The sequence below is a fragment of the Asterias amurensis genome, chromosome 3 (assembly GCF_032118995.1).
Source record: "Asterias amurensis chromosome 3, ASM3211899v1".
NCBI lineage: Eukaryota > Metazoa > Echinodermata > Asteroidea > Forcipulatida > Asteriidae > Asterias > Asterias amurensis.
Genome location: NC_092650.1, coordinates 21622442 through 21637467, shown reverse-complemented (window position 1 = coordinate 21637467; position 15026 = coordinate 21622442). Strand labels below are relative to the sequence as shown.

The following is a 15026-nucleotide window of genomic DNA, read 5'->3' as shown; positions in this document are numbered from 1 at the left end:
AAATTCCTCCTCGATCAATTACCTCACAAGTCACGTGTCTTTATGCCGCTTCACTTAGTGGATAGTACTATTATTGCGCAAGGTTTATTTACACACAAATGGGAGAGATCCAGGTAATATAAAAAAAAAATACAACTTAAATAACAAAATGAACTAAATATTTAAAGTTCTGTATCTTTTTAAGTTACAAGCTCAAAATTATTGCAAATAATTTGGAACTATTTTATACCGTGGATTAAAAAGCGAGGGGAAAAAGGCAGTCGATGACGTCACTAAACGTGGGCATCCATTTTGTTACGTTACCGGCGAAATTCAGCCTCTACAACTTGGGAAAGCCATCATGTCGATCAGCAAAGAAGCCGTTACCTCCTTCGTGAAGGATCTTTTGGCCGGTGGAATCTCTGCAGCCATCTCTAAGACGGCTGTAGCCCCCATCGAAAGAGTCAAGTTGCTATTGCAGGTAATTATTTTCCAAATTCGTGTGTAATAAACTGTTTTTTAAGAGCCTGAAAATCGGTAACCTTGCCACACTCGTCGACCAGTAAAATCACATGGGCATTTCCCCCCGCCGCAGCACGCATGCATGCATGCACACTACGACACGCATGCTGTGAACGAATAGCCTACCGGTAAATCAAATTTCTGATCTTTTTATCAGCGTAAATAAAGAATATACACCAAAGAAATGTTGTTTGATTTCCACAGTTATGTTGCCGGATTTTGTTGTTATTGCCAACCGGTTTCCCGACGAATAGAACCACATTATTGGATGTAGAATTTTGGACATTTCACAAAATTTGCATACGAAAGACGTTGCGTAATGCATCATCTGGTTGGTGACCTCCCTTCTTAGTGAGAACTGTCTGGCCGAGGTGAAATAGCGTGGCTTCTATTTTGCCATTATCGATCCCTTTATTTTAGTTTCTGGTGGTGCCAATTCATTATAAATGTATATATATCAAGAAACTAAACACTAGTCCGAATTTTCCGCATCTCCCTGCATGCAACTTTAGGGGGGGGGGGGGGAGACATAACATTAGGTCAACTCTTCCTTGGTTGGGATTTATCGTTCATGTTGCAATTTATTTAATGTAAAGTATACCTATATCCTGGTGTCATGTGTTTTCAGTAGGATAACAGGAAAATTGTTCACAATAAAGAACTAAACGATTTTTTTCAAATCATCTATCAAATTTTTTAACAATAACACTTACAGTTACACTTCATGGTGTGTTGAAATTTTTAAAGTTTTGGTTTTACGTTGCGAGAGACAGTCCGCCATTAACAGTGCTTATATGCATGCACGGCATTGGAGCAACGTCATATGTTTTCACAACTTTCATTGGTTGGTATGTTATTGAATATTCAGGAGCTAGTATGGCGTGCAAAATAAATCAAAAATATTATTCAATTACTACTTAACAAATTTAATTACATTTTTGCCCTAAGGCATTATGGCTACTATATTAGAATCCAGAGATATATTAAGGCATGAAAGTAAAACACCCCACACCCCCTTGATGCACTCACACTTCATAACAACCCATGTTTCCTCCATTTCAGACCAGTAATGTTTGGTTTCAGGAGATAAGAAACCAATCTATGATGTTTTCTCTTTAATTTAGACTTAATATTTATTACGCTTATCGGAATTTATTACAGTAGTTGTATGCAGTTAATCTTATTTTCACTTAAAATATTTCAATTTCTTCCCAATAATGGCACATCATAGAATCCCAAATAGTAACCACCTCATGTGATCCATCTAGCGACTAAATTAGAATGAAACTCAATCTAGCAGATAGTAATTCAGGCCTGATACTTCACGGAGGCAATGGAGGCGATTGCCTCCGTTGCCCCTTGTCATTGCCTTGGTGCCCTTGAAATGCTCCAGTAGAAATTTTCAATTTCCTCATAGGGTGCCCTTTGCCAAAGAGAAAATGCCTTGGTGCCTTTGCCCTTTCAAAAACGAAGCATACAGGTCTGGAAATTTTGTTTTGAATTTTCGAGGTTGGATGATGTTTCTTTGACTCATTTGAATGTTGGCATAATAATGCACTAGAGATGTGTACCAAAAATCAATCATGTTATAAATGTTTGAGAATAACCAACGACAGGAAACTTTATTCTCAGCATGATTAAGCCTGATGAAAATACAGACCGTGAGTAAACTGCATAGCTTCTGTCACCGGTGCAGCTCGCACAAACACGCGGTAAATGGGAATCAAAGTTGGGGTTCGAAAACATATGAGGGTCGATAACGTTATGACGCTACGATATAATATGATCAATAATATGGGAATGTTCCCAAGATCTTTTGGGGAAACTTGATTTTTTTTGTTACAAGTTTCTGGATCCTGCCACCCCTTTTTCATTCATTATGAAACCGTCGGTATTTCATTTATTCAAATGAGATGAACATGCATTATGAATATAATTTTTTTCCTTTCCCTTCAGTGTTCTCCACAGACTTTTTTTTTAGGAGGGCGGCCCATTTTGATATGACGTCAGCGGACGTGAAGGCAACAAATGCTTGAGAAAACCATTTTCTTAAAATAATGTATTACGACGACGCTACCTACCTATTGATGGGCATCCATTTCGGTTGGAACAATTCCTCATTTAAAAAACTAAATCAAAACTACAGTTTGTTATACATTTTGCTTTGTGCGCCGCACCAATAACCTCAAAGGGATGATCGGCATGCCGCACGTCGGAATTTAGAAAGCAGGTGATCGGACCATGCTCGGACGGAAACCCCCCCCCCCCCCCCACATTTTTGGACAATCTTATCCCCAAATTATGGCCCTAAATAATACTTTTTCCATCCAAAACCATTTCCATGAATTGGTGATTTGCGGTTCTGTTAAGAACTTCGTTTGTAATAAAATAATCGAGATTCAAGGATCAATGAACTTTGCCCCGCATCGCGCACGCCCTCAATGGGCGAAAGTTGACATGTTTGAACATGCTTCAAGGCTGTACACCGTACCATTCTGTACATGCGTGCGGCACTGTGTGGTAATTCTTTCTTAGTTTGTGAACGTGCGTGTTGTGTTGGAGTATATCAACGGCCAATCACAGCGTGCGGACTGTTCATGCACTATGCATGCAGTGGGTATTCTCATCGTTGATGGTGAGCGTGGTGTGTGTGCATGGTTGGTTGATGCATATGCACTTGGCATATACGAACCATGTTGCCGTGTGTACATAGTGTTTTAACGTTTGTTTATGATCGCATTTCTAATGCTATAATTTTGAAGTCAGCTCTGGCTTGTCAGGTACTCGTTTGATCTTATTAAATGCAGTCTAAAAATAGTCTCTTTGTACTTCTTTGGGCAGGGCGGCCAATAATTAAGCAGGGCGGCCTAAATTTTAGGAGGCCGGTCCGCCCTCCCAATTTACGTGTGTGGAGAACACTGCCCTTATTTTTCCACAATGTTACCAGAAACGAGTAAATCGTCACAAATCTGACATACAAGCTATCTAATGTTAGTATGTCATCAAATTCATCTATATCTTGCGGCAAAGTTTACACATTATTACAATTATAATTATATAAGTTATTAATATTGGTTTTTTATAAATCAATTAAATATTTGATTTCTTTCTCTAATTCTTTATGCAGGTCCAACATGCATCAACACAAATTGCCAAGGCTGATCAGTACACTGGCATTGCAAACTGCTTCTCAAGGGTAACCAAAGAGCAGGGCTTCTTTTCCTTATGGCGTGGAAACTTGGCCAATGTCATCCGTTACTTCCCAACCCAGGCACTTAACTTTGCCTTCAAGGACAAGTACAAGCAGGTCTTTTTGAGCGGAGTTGACAAGAATAAGCAATTCTTTAGATACTTCGCTGGTAACCTCGCCTCTGGTGGTGCCGCTGGTGCAACCTCTCTCTGCTTTGTCTACCCTCTTGATTTTGCCCGTACCCGTCTCGCCGCTGATGTGGGTAAAGCTGGTGCTGATCGTCAGTTCTCTGGTCTCGGCAACTGCCTGAGCAGTATTTACAAGTCCGATGGCATGCTTGGGTTGTACCGTGGGTTCTCCGTCTCTGTACAGGGCATCATCATCTACAGAGCAGCTTACTTTGGCTTTTACGACACCGCCAAGGGTATGCTTCCCCCTCACCTGTCCAAGAATCTCATCATCTCCTGGATGGTAGCCCAGACCGTGACCACATGCTCAGGTATCATCTCCTACCCCTTCGACACCGTTCGTCGACGCATGATGATGCAGTCCGGCCGCAAAGACATCATGTACAAGAACACCATTGATTGCTGGAGGAAGATCGCAAAGAACGAAGGAGCCAACGCTTTCTTCAAGGGAGCCCTCTCCAACGTTCTCCGTGGTACAGGCGGTGCACTCGTACTGGTGCTCTACGACGAAGTCAAGGCCTTCATTTCATAATGAGTGGCTTTCTGACACATTATAGATATGCCCAAATTGTTTTTTTGAAGGGGAGGGGGAGGTGACCTGGTCCAACTGCTTTGTTGACGTCAAAATGTATTCATGACTTAAACCATAACTTTTGTGGTGATATGCATACATATTGGCGTCTTTTTGTCAGAAATATTTTTCATTGTTAGCTATCCAACTACTTAAAGACAAGAGAGAGAAAAAACACACCACAATTTGTAGAATAACTGTATAAGGAATTGAATTTGGTTTTAACTTGAATGTGGAGATATAGTGTGTGGAATGTTTGATACTTGTACAGTTGTAAATCTATACAACACTAACTTAAGAATGTCTTTTGATCCGTAGAGATGCACACAATTTCAAATGTGATCCAATCCAACTCACTGTTAAAAATGATGTTGGAAACACTTGCACACCCGACCTTAAAACACTTTTCAAAGGCTAACTTCTTTTTTTGCTGTGTAATTATGCTCACTGTATGCGTCTTGCACAATTAGTGGGCATCTTTCTATCCAGGTTGTTGATATTGTATTTTGTCAAAATATTTCATGGACATTTTGCGAGACTTAGAAAACAAAGTATCTCAAACGTTTATATATGACGCACACTAAAAGTTATATACAGAAAAAATCCTCATATCAATACGAGTTATTTAAACCAAAGTGAATCGTGACACAAAGTGGCTCCGATACACACTCGTTTATAAGGTATACTGCTTTCATTTTACATGGAACTAATTATATACTAATAATAACAATCTTGTTTGTCGAAGTGAAATGCCGATGTCTTGTACGGTTGGCATTTTTTTGCCAGATGTACTGTGTAAACGATCACGACAATAATGATAGAAAATTACTATTGGTTTTGCATTTTTATTAGATAATGTGTGATGATTTTGTTTTTGTGGGTAAGAACTGTTGCATAAAAGGGAAACTGTTTTTAAACAATTTTGAGCTTCAGTTTCTGTATTGTTATTTAACTTAAATGTGAATCCTAGGTGTTTATTAATATTGCAGTGCAAGAAGAAACTATTTATAAAGATAGTATATCCCACTGTCCAATGTAACAGGAACCATGTACACTTAGCCAGCATTGGGCCATGTTGGAGTGATTACCCCTTTGGTAGCAGTATGCAATGATTCAATAAAACAGATTTCAAGTGAATTAAGAACATTTTATCGCCTCTTTAATCAAGTGTGTTTAGAGTTGTAGATTGAAGGGATAACTGAATTTGCTCTGTATGGACCTTATGCGCCTGATGTCATATCAGGAGGGTGCCCTCACCCTTTTAATTGGCTGTACAGATCTGTGCGTTTTTATTGTTTCATCATCGTTTAACCTCTGAGATGGTGGCTGGATGAGGTCACTGCATAAGGTTTATAGACCTTAATGACGTTGTCACTATCTTGGTCATGTTCCCTGTTTCCACAACAGTAATGAATACTAACATTCGTTGCGCAAACATGGCACCAGACTATGATTTCGTTTTGCCTTAGTTTGGCTACAATGAGTTGGAATGGAGTAAAATCAAGATGGCCAGCCACACTGTGATAAAGGTCTATTGAGCATCAAGCGCATCAACTGGACATCAATCCAAATTGGAGGGTTAGGGTCTTGGATGATGTCTTGATTGTGGTAAGGGTCTGGGTAGGACAATTACGATGACAGTTGGGGTGAGTGATTGATTATGATGACGGTCGGCTGACCGAAGAAATATTTCATCCGTAATTTATAGAGAATACCTTGTATATTACGAGCCAAGATCGTCCAAGAACCATGTGTTGACAAAAGGCTGATATGTACTGGCTTGGCTGGTATCCTATACAGTATACATACAGTACATGTGTTTGAGAACAAGTACCAGACTGATGAGTACCTGTTTTTGGTGGTGTCAGAATTGGTTGCTATGGCTGTTGCTAAGGATGTTGTTGCTAGGGTGTTGTTGCCATGGGCAACCGATTTCCTCTTTCTTTTTTTTCATAAATGGACATAGAGGGGGGCTGGGTCGACCCTGCAGCCAATTTTCCGAAAGACTATGCAACGAACTGTTAAAGGAACACGTTGCCTTGGATCGGTCGAGTTGGTCTTTGAAAAGCGTTTGTTATAAAATGTATATAGGTAGAAAGATGCTGTAAAAGTAGAATACAATGATCCACACAAACATGCCTCAAAATTGTACGGTTTTCCTTTTACCTCGTCGACTAACACAGTCGGCCATTTATGGGAGTCAAATTTTTGACTCCCATAAATGGCCGACCGTGTTAGTTCGCACAGTAAAAGGAAAACCACGCAATTACGAGGCAAACTTGTGTGGATCATTGTATTCTACTTTTAAAACATCTTTCCAACCATATGCTTTTTATAACAAACGGTTAAAAACGCTTTTTTATAGACCAACTCGTCCGATCCAAGGCAACGTGTTCCTTTAATGTTCAATGCGCAACATTTAGTGTGTTAGGTGGCCCCTAACAGTACAATTTTGCAGAAGTGGACTTGAGCAGTAAAACATAGGGTAAACTCCAGTTTCTTTGAATATTAATTGACCACCTTTATCGTTGCCCACTGGGGTCAGACGTTCTCATGGAGCAGATTTTCTCGGATCTGCCCTGGCTGCATGATGTCGCTACAAAAAACTTTCTCATTTTGTTTTTGGTAACTGCTCTATGATCCGACACCAATATGTTACAAAGAAACCTGATGATTTACAAAACTGGGTGTCTTCCATTATTATCTCACAACTTCGACAACAAAGTGAGTTCAAATTTTCACAGAACTGTTATGATAGATACACTAAAAAGTGAGAAGACTGGTCTTTGACAATTACACATGTACGAATAGTGTCCAGTGTCACACAAGGGAAACTGACTTTCTAGTACAGGTAATGTTTCAGACAGCAATTTCAAAAGTATTTTGAAGGGTAAAAAATGCAAATTACAGTACATGTTAAATTTAATATGGCAATACTGGTAAAAAAAGAAAATGGGGGAATGACGACATTATCTTCATGCGCATAATGAAAATTATACGTTTTGAACCGCATGCATGGGGGGGGGGGACTTAAATTAACTCACACCGAGTCAATTCAGATTTGAAAATTGTGTTTGATAATTTACCAATGAAAAAAATTAAGATTATGTTTTGTCCAGATGAACTAAAACTTAGAAACAAATTAAAAATAAGTTATTTATTTTGAACCCAACCCTATCCTAAAAAAACTCTGTAATTTTGGTTGGCACTTTAGTCCCAATTCCTTTCCAATAGTTCTTTGTATGGTACAAGGTGTGAATGTTGAGAAGTTGGCTTTTCGTTATGATGTGCACAAACGGTCTCCCCCTATAGAGTAGTAGTAGTAGCGCTGCAGTGTCTTGTACCCGTACAATGAGTTTTATTTTAGGCGCTGAGTGACCGTACAACGTGCACAAAATTACCTGTTTAAAAGGTCCTCACATGTACGGTTCAAATTGTGTATGTTGAGAATTTGGCTTTTCAGTTACGATGTGCACAAACTTGTCTCCGCACACTGTTGTAAAACTACAGTATCGTGTACCGGCACAACGAAAGTTATTTTAGGCTCTGAGTGACCATACAACATGCACAAAATTACCCATTGAAAAGGTCAACATTTGTACGGTTCAAAGTGTAAATGTTGAGAAAATAACTGTTCCGTTATGATGTGCACAAAATGTGTCCCCCCCTTTCAGTAACTACAGTGTCGTGTACCCGTACAATGCGGGATATTTTAGGCGCTGAGTGACCAAACAACGTGCACAAAATTACCTGTTAAAAAGGTCCTCACTTGTACGGTTCAAAGTGTAAATGTTGAGAAAATAACTTTTCCATTTTGATGTGCACAAAATGTATAAAATAGTAGCTAGCAGGTTGCAGCAATGCATTGTCGTGTACCCGTACAATGATGGATATTTTAGACGAGGAGTGACCATGCAACGTGCACACATCACCCCATAGAAAAGGTCCACACTTGCACGGTTCAAACTGTGTATGTTGAGAATTTGGCTTTCCCGTTATGATGTGCACAAACTTGTCGCCGCACACTGTAGTAAAACTACAGTATCGTGTACTGGCAGAACGAGGGTTATTTTAGGCGCTGAGTGACCATACAACATGCACAAAATTACCCATTGAAAAGGTCCTCATTTATACGGTACAAAGTGTGTATGTTGAGAATTTGGCTTTTCCGTTATGATGTGCACAAACTTGTCTCCGCACACTGTTGTAAAAACTACAGTATCGTGTACCGTGTACCGGGTTTTGGGTTTTATTTTAGGCGCTGAGATACCATACAACGTGTACAAAATTACCTGTTTAAAAAGGTCCACACTTGTACGGTACAACGTGTGTATGTTGAGAATTTGGCTTTTCCGTTATGATGTGCACAAAGTTGTCTCCGCACACTGTTGTTAAACTGCAGTATATTGTACCGGCACAACGAGGGTTATTTTAGGCGTTGACTGACCATACAACATGCACAACATTACCTGTTTAAAAAGGTCCACACTTGTACGGTACAACGTGTGTATTTTGCGGATATAACTTTTCCATTGTGATGTGCACAGATTTGTCATCTACCTGCTGTGCGTTTAGTCGCACAGTGTACCCGCATAATGACGGTTATTTGAGGCAATGTGTGACCATGCAACATGTACAAACACACCTGTAGAAAAAGTCCTCATTTAAACGGTTTAAAGTGTGCGAGTCGACTGACACAACAAACACCACCAACCACGTTGAGAGAGGGGGGGGGGGGGGGGGGGGGTGTAAAAGAGACTGGACAGTGGACACTATTGGTGATGTAGTCAGTCGACTCGCACACTTTGAACCATTTAAATGAGGACTTAATGCAATTAATTAACAAACCTGTGAAAATTTGAGCTTGATTCGGAGTTGCGAAATAACAACAATGATAGAAAAAAAACAATTGTCACTCGTGATTTTCTAAATCTGAGGTCTCGAAATCAAATTCGTGGAAAACTACTTCTTTCTAGAAAACTTACAGTAATAAATTAACAACAACTTTATAAAAATGCAAATATTAGATGCTATTGTCAGATTTTTTGCGGATTTGACCCAAAATTTTTAATTTAAAATTCAATAGGTATTTTGATGGGAGTCGAGAAAGTTACAAGCTTTTCATTTGAGCCATTGCTTGAAAAAGTCCGCCAATTATTAGTAGCAGTGAAATAAAGTGCTCAAAACAAGTTTTTGTCGGGATAAAAACAATACATCACGTGACCAATTCTTATGTGTTTTTTAAGAAACGTTTTAAATTTTTGTCATGGTTCCTGACCATTAAAAGTAAAAGTTAAACCTTTTGCGTTATATTTTTTAATGTTTGGGGCCACAAATCTGATGTAGCATCTTTAAAATTAAAAGGCAATGAATTACATTGGCAATACCGGATACAAATTTAAAAATAAGAGAAACTGTCTTTACGTCATAAAAAAAAAAAAAATTCTGTGAAAGTTGTATTATTCTCGACAATTTCTAGATTGTTTTGTTCAGTGTAGAATGAAAGTTATGTCACAATTACAACGTGTGCACAATTTTACCTATAGAAAAAGGTCGCTATATTTATGGTACAAAGCCACAGACTGAGAAAAATAACTTTTCCATTAGGATGTGCACTAAACCGCCGACATCGTGTATCCAAAAAAGCTCCCCATATGGACGTTACAAAGTGTGCTAATTGCGAAAATGACTTTTCCACTGTGATGTGCACAAAATTTGTCTCCCAGACGTGGTGCATTTCTCGTTCACTGTACCCGCGTAATGCCTAATATTTCAGACGATACGTGACCATGCAACGTGTACATATCACCAGATAGAAAAGGTCCTCACTTGTACAGTACAAAGCTTGTGCCTTTTAATATAACTTTTCCATTGTGATGCGCACAAATTTGTCTCCCTGACTGTGGCGCATCAGTTGCACAGTGTACCCGCTAAATGGGGGTTATTTTGGCGCTGTGTGACCAATATAACGTGCACAGATTTACCCGTAGAGAATGTCTGATTGTGTATGGTACAAACCCGCTTAACGAGAAAAATAACTTTCCCGTTAGAACATGCACGATTATGTCTCCCTTAAACCGGTGCTCAATTGGTGTCGTGTACCCGTGTAATGAGGGATATTTTAGGTGTTTGGTAGCCGACGTGTAACATTTTTTACCCATACACCGATGTGTGTTAAGTGAGCACTGAATACTCAGTCCCGAGTCCTGTGAAAAAATACCACAGGTAGATTGATTACTCGGGTGGGATTCGAACCCACGACCTTTACAACATCTAAAGCAGTGTCTTACCAACTAGACTACAGAGATTGCCCGGTAGCTAGAGGCAGTTCGAATCCTATGTTTTGGCAGCCGGTACCGCAACGATATATAATAGATGTTAAATTTGCACCGGGGATACATAATATTAGTTTCCATTTTTAGTATTTCCATAGTTGTCCATTGAGGTTTTCTTGTTTGGTAAGCTTCTTAAAGGAACACGTTGCCTTGGATCGGGCGAGTTGGTCTTTGAAAAGCGTATGCCGAGTAGATAGATAATCACATAGCAAGTGTTGCCACCCATTGGATGCCCCCAATGCAGGAACAAAACAGTACCTCTCTCCTCCACCATCTAAACAAAACGGTACCTCTCTCCTCCACCATCTAAACCCATCTTTGGCCCGTGCCTTTGCCTTCTTTAGTCTACCTCTAACCATGGAAGTGTGCTCTTTACATGATGTTTGAATTCTGTCATCAAAGAAACTGGGCAAGAGAAGTCCGTGTCCAGGTAGTAATAATGACACTCCACATTATGAAAGCATAGTATTTTTCACTGCACGATACCCATACCCACATCGTAGCTACAATGAAAAGCTGAGTACAAAGCAAGTTTCTTTTCTGAAAAATGTTCAATTATTGTTGCTTATTCATTTGAATGACAGTTGGGTTCGTTGAATGTTCTTGAAAGAAAAAACAGTTTAAAAAATCGTCTGCATAAAGATTTTTTTTTGTTACCTGTAACATTTTCTAAATATTACGTGATGTTGAATTTCATTGCTTGTAAAGTTGGTTGTTTCTGTACAACAGCGCCTTTATAACGGCGCTAAATAAGTTTACATTCGTTACATCTCCATCTCCATCTCCATTGGTTTAGTCAGCAAAATATCCTGTCGGATACATCTACGCTTACTTGCGCACTGCGTGTGGAAATAGACTACTACATGTATTAATTACTACATGTATTTGTTGTTGCTTATATTATGTCCTTTATAACGGCCCTATATAAGTTTACATTCGTGACATTATGCGTGTTGATTGATATTCAGTTGTGACGGTTTCCCATGAAGGTAGGGTCTACTACAATCCATGATGTGAACATTCACAGACGATTGTGTTAGCTGGGGGAAAACCAAGTTTCACAATGCGGGGAAAACACACCTTACGCAATGAGTCCCCGAATGTGGCCACACATAAAACAAATGTTGGTTACGGTTTAGCAAGCAATTCCCCTAGTAAATGGTATAAAATTTAATTTATTGTGTGTGTGTGTGGGGGGGGGGGGGGTTCACTTCCAACTGCCAATTCGACGTGGTGATTTGGGTATACTGATTGAATACTGACTGATTGCTTTACCTATGTATGTTATTATGATTTGATAGGTGGGAATAACAGTGAGTTTTAAATGCACAGAGTTCCTCTTTCTGAAACATTCTTTCTGGCATTACGAAAAACATAAACATGTAGACTGTGGAACTAAATTTAGGTTTTCCCCTGCAGCTCCCATTATAGGCTTAAGTTAGACTTGATTCAAGTTCCATTGGCTCGTGTGAGAGGTCCCGCGTTAGCATATCGCGCAAACATAGCCAACAACCCGTTTAGTGCGCGCTCGCCGTCAAAAATAACGTGGTCCCGAGAATGGTGCGGAACACTGAGGTTCTGGGGAATTTAGAGCATCAACAAACAATAGTTTTCTGGCGATGTGGGACTTGAATCAAGTCTAGGCGTCAGTAGGTTATTTACCCGTGCACAACGGAAACCGGTGAACCTTGCTCTCTAGTGAACGTAAATAGTAACGTACTACAGTACAATTTTACTTATTTTGATAAGTTGCCCGCTATTGTATGTTGTTATTTCCAACCTAAAGTGTAAACATTTCCCACTTGAAAGCATCAAGATGGAAACCGTCGAAGGAACTTCTGAAGAGAGCGACTCTGCCATACGTATTCGTCAATTTGCCGCGGCTAAGGAATCAATGAAGACGATCTACGAAAAGGACATGAATTTCGTTCAAAGTATGCTTGAAATTGTTGCAGATCACGGTAAGTAGATGCATGTATATAGGCCCAGACCCAGGGGTACGTGTGTACAAGGCAACAAAACGATGTGCGATGGGTCGGATAAAGGACAGACCGCATGTATATCGCCCTTCCTTAATACTCATAGACACTGGACACTATTGATAAATTTGTCCAAGACCAGTCTTCTCACTTGGTTTATCTCAACTTATGCGTAAAATAACAAACCTGTGAAAATTTGAGCTCAATTGGTCGTCGAAGTTGCGATATAAAAAAACCCATTTCACACGAAGTTGTGTGCTTTCAGATGCTTTATTTCGTATGGTGGCCCTGAAGGGACATCGCATATCGCAAACGTGTGCGCATACGTATGCAATGTCGTGAAACAATTCGCAAATATGTGCGCACACGAATGCAATGTCGTGAAACAATTCGCGAATATGTGCGCACACGTATGCAATGTCGTGAAACAATTCGCAAATATGTGCGCACACGTATGCAATGTCGTGAAACAATTCGCGAATATGTGCGCACATGTATGCAATGTCGTGAAACAATTCGCGAATATGTGCGCACACGTCTGCGAATATTATTTGCGATGTCGTGAATTTTATTGCATACCATGTTGCATACCTTTGAATAAAATGTCTAATGATCTGGGGGGTTTCTTTCCAACAGTGAGATAAGCGGTAGTCATTGCAGCAGTAGTCTTTGTTGTGAGGCAAGCGAGGCGTGTGGTCGTCCTTGGCCTGGTGCCAAGTTCCTGGGTATACACATGCTTTACAGAGGGAGCCTGCTGTAGCGCCACAGTACTCCCTAGATCGGTAACAAATTATCCACAACTATGACATCATCCTAATGGTATGCAACATGGTATGCAATAAAATTCACGACATTGCAAAACAAATCGCACTCGTGTGCGCACATATTCACGATTTGGTTCACGAAATTGCATACGTGTGCGCACATATTCACGATTTGGTTCACGAGATTGCATACGTGTGCGCACATATTCGCGATTTGTTTCACGACATTGCATACGTGTGCGCACATATTCGCGAATTGTTTCACGACATTGCATACGTGTGCGCACATATTCGCGAATTGTTTCACGATATTGTATACGTGTGCGCATATATTCGCGATTTGTTTCGCGACATTGCATACGTGTGCGCACACGTTTGCGTTATGCGATGTCCCTTCGGGGCCACCATAATTTCGAGACTCTAAAATCTAATTCTGACGTCTCGAAATCAAATTCGAGGAAAAATTACTTCTTTCTCGAAAACTACGTCACTACGTGGCACTGACTGATTGTGTAATAACACCATTGGCCCAGCGGTTGAGAGCACTGGATTCAAGCTCTGGCGTTTCTGATCAGCAGAGTGTGGGTTCGAGGCCCGGTCATACAAGACATGATTGCTTCGTAAAAGTTGGGGAGGTAAATGCTTCCTGCTGTAGCAGCCTGTAGCAGCCATGTGATCTGATGGAAGACCCAAGCCTAAACCCGTGTTTCAGCCCCAGGAGTGGATGGCAACGGACACTGGAAAAATACTTTATTTGTAGCCAACGCCATGAAGTGACCTTTAGGCCGTGTGACGTGTCGATAGAGACTTGTATACAACAACAAAAGCACTATGGCACGGGACTGTCTTCGCATACGGCTTTTACGGTCCCACCCGGACGGTGCAAAGGTTATAAGTTGTCTTGCGGACACAAGTGTCACAATCGGGACTCGAACTCCCACTCTGCCGATCAGAAACACTAAAGCTATAGGTCAGTGCTATCATGGAGGAAGGAAGAGAAGGAACTCGAACGAAGGGACTTCAAAAGTCGAACCTGTGGTACCGCGGTCGTTTAACGACACCTCGTAATCACCCATATACCTTATACAAACAATGGGCGACCAGGGGTGGATTTCACAAAGGTAGTCCTGACTTAGGACTAGTCCTATAGGCAATGCTAAGAGATAGGACTGGTCCTAAGTTAGGACCAGTAACTCATCCTAACTTAGGACTGGTCCTATCTCTTAGCATTGCCTAGGACTAGTCCTAAGTTAGGACTACCTTTGTGAAATCCACCCCTGGCGCGTTTGTGAGTTTGCGCGTGCGCACTTGGTTCTTCACTCAACTTAGGTGTCGTATGTCGTATGGATATAATAAAGAAAAAACAACTTTTTTGAGACCTGATAAAATTTGCGGACACTTTCGCCCACCAAATCGAAAAACACAATTGAATACCAACCACCCTCGTGTGCTAGTAGTACCCACATTTTGAACCACCGATAGTGACAAGAAGGTTGCA

General features: G+C 40.4%; 2 protein-coding genes across 3 annotated transcripts in view; both read left to right on the top strand.

Annotated features, from left to right (window-relative positions):
* Nucleotides 1-299: 299 nt before the first annotated feature.
* On the top strand, nt 300-5587 carry LOC139935031 (ADP/ATP translocase 1-like). The gene is made up of 2 exons (XM_071929482.1): nt 300-460; nt 3629-5587. The coding sequence occupies exons 1-2, from the start codon at nt 341-343 to the stop codon at nt 4409-4411; spliced, it is 903 nt and encodes a 300-aa protein (XP_071785583.1). The 5' UTR covers nt 300-340; the 3' UTR covers nt 4412-5587.
* A 6865-nt stretch (nt 5588-12452) lies between these two features.
* Nucleotides 12453-15026, top strand: part of LOC139934681 (mitofusin-1-like) — a 40967-nt gene continuing 38393 nt past the window's right edge. For both annotated transcript variants that reach the window (XR_011785723.1, XM_071929036.1), the window contains exon 1: nt 12453-12746. Coding sequence is in view for 1 of the 2 variants with exons in the window: in XM_071929036.1 (XP_071785137.1) it covers nt 12602-12746 (145 nt within the window). In the remaining variant the exon portion in view is untranslated. The remainder of the gene's footprint in view (nt 12747-15026) is intronic.

Excerpts from the sequence above, each read along its gene's own strand:
- LOC139935031 (XM_071929482.1), top strand. The coding sequence starts at position 341 with ATGTCGATCAGCAAAGAAGCCGTTACCTCCTTCGTGAAGGATCTTTTG. Across the intron at positions 461-3,628 it reads GAGTCAAGTTGCTATTGCAG|GTCCAACATGCATCAACACA; the intron begins GTAATTATTTTC and ends TTCTTTATGCAG.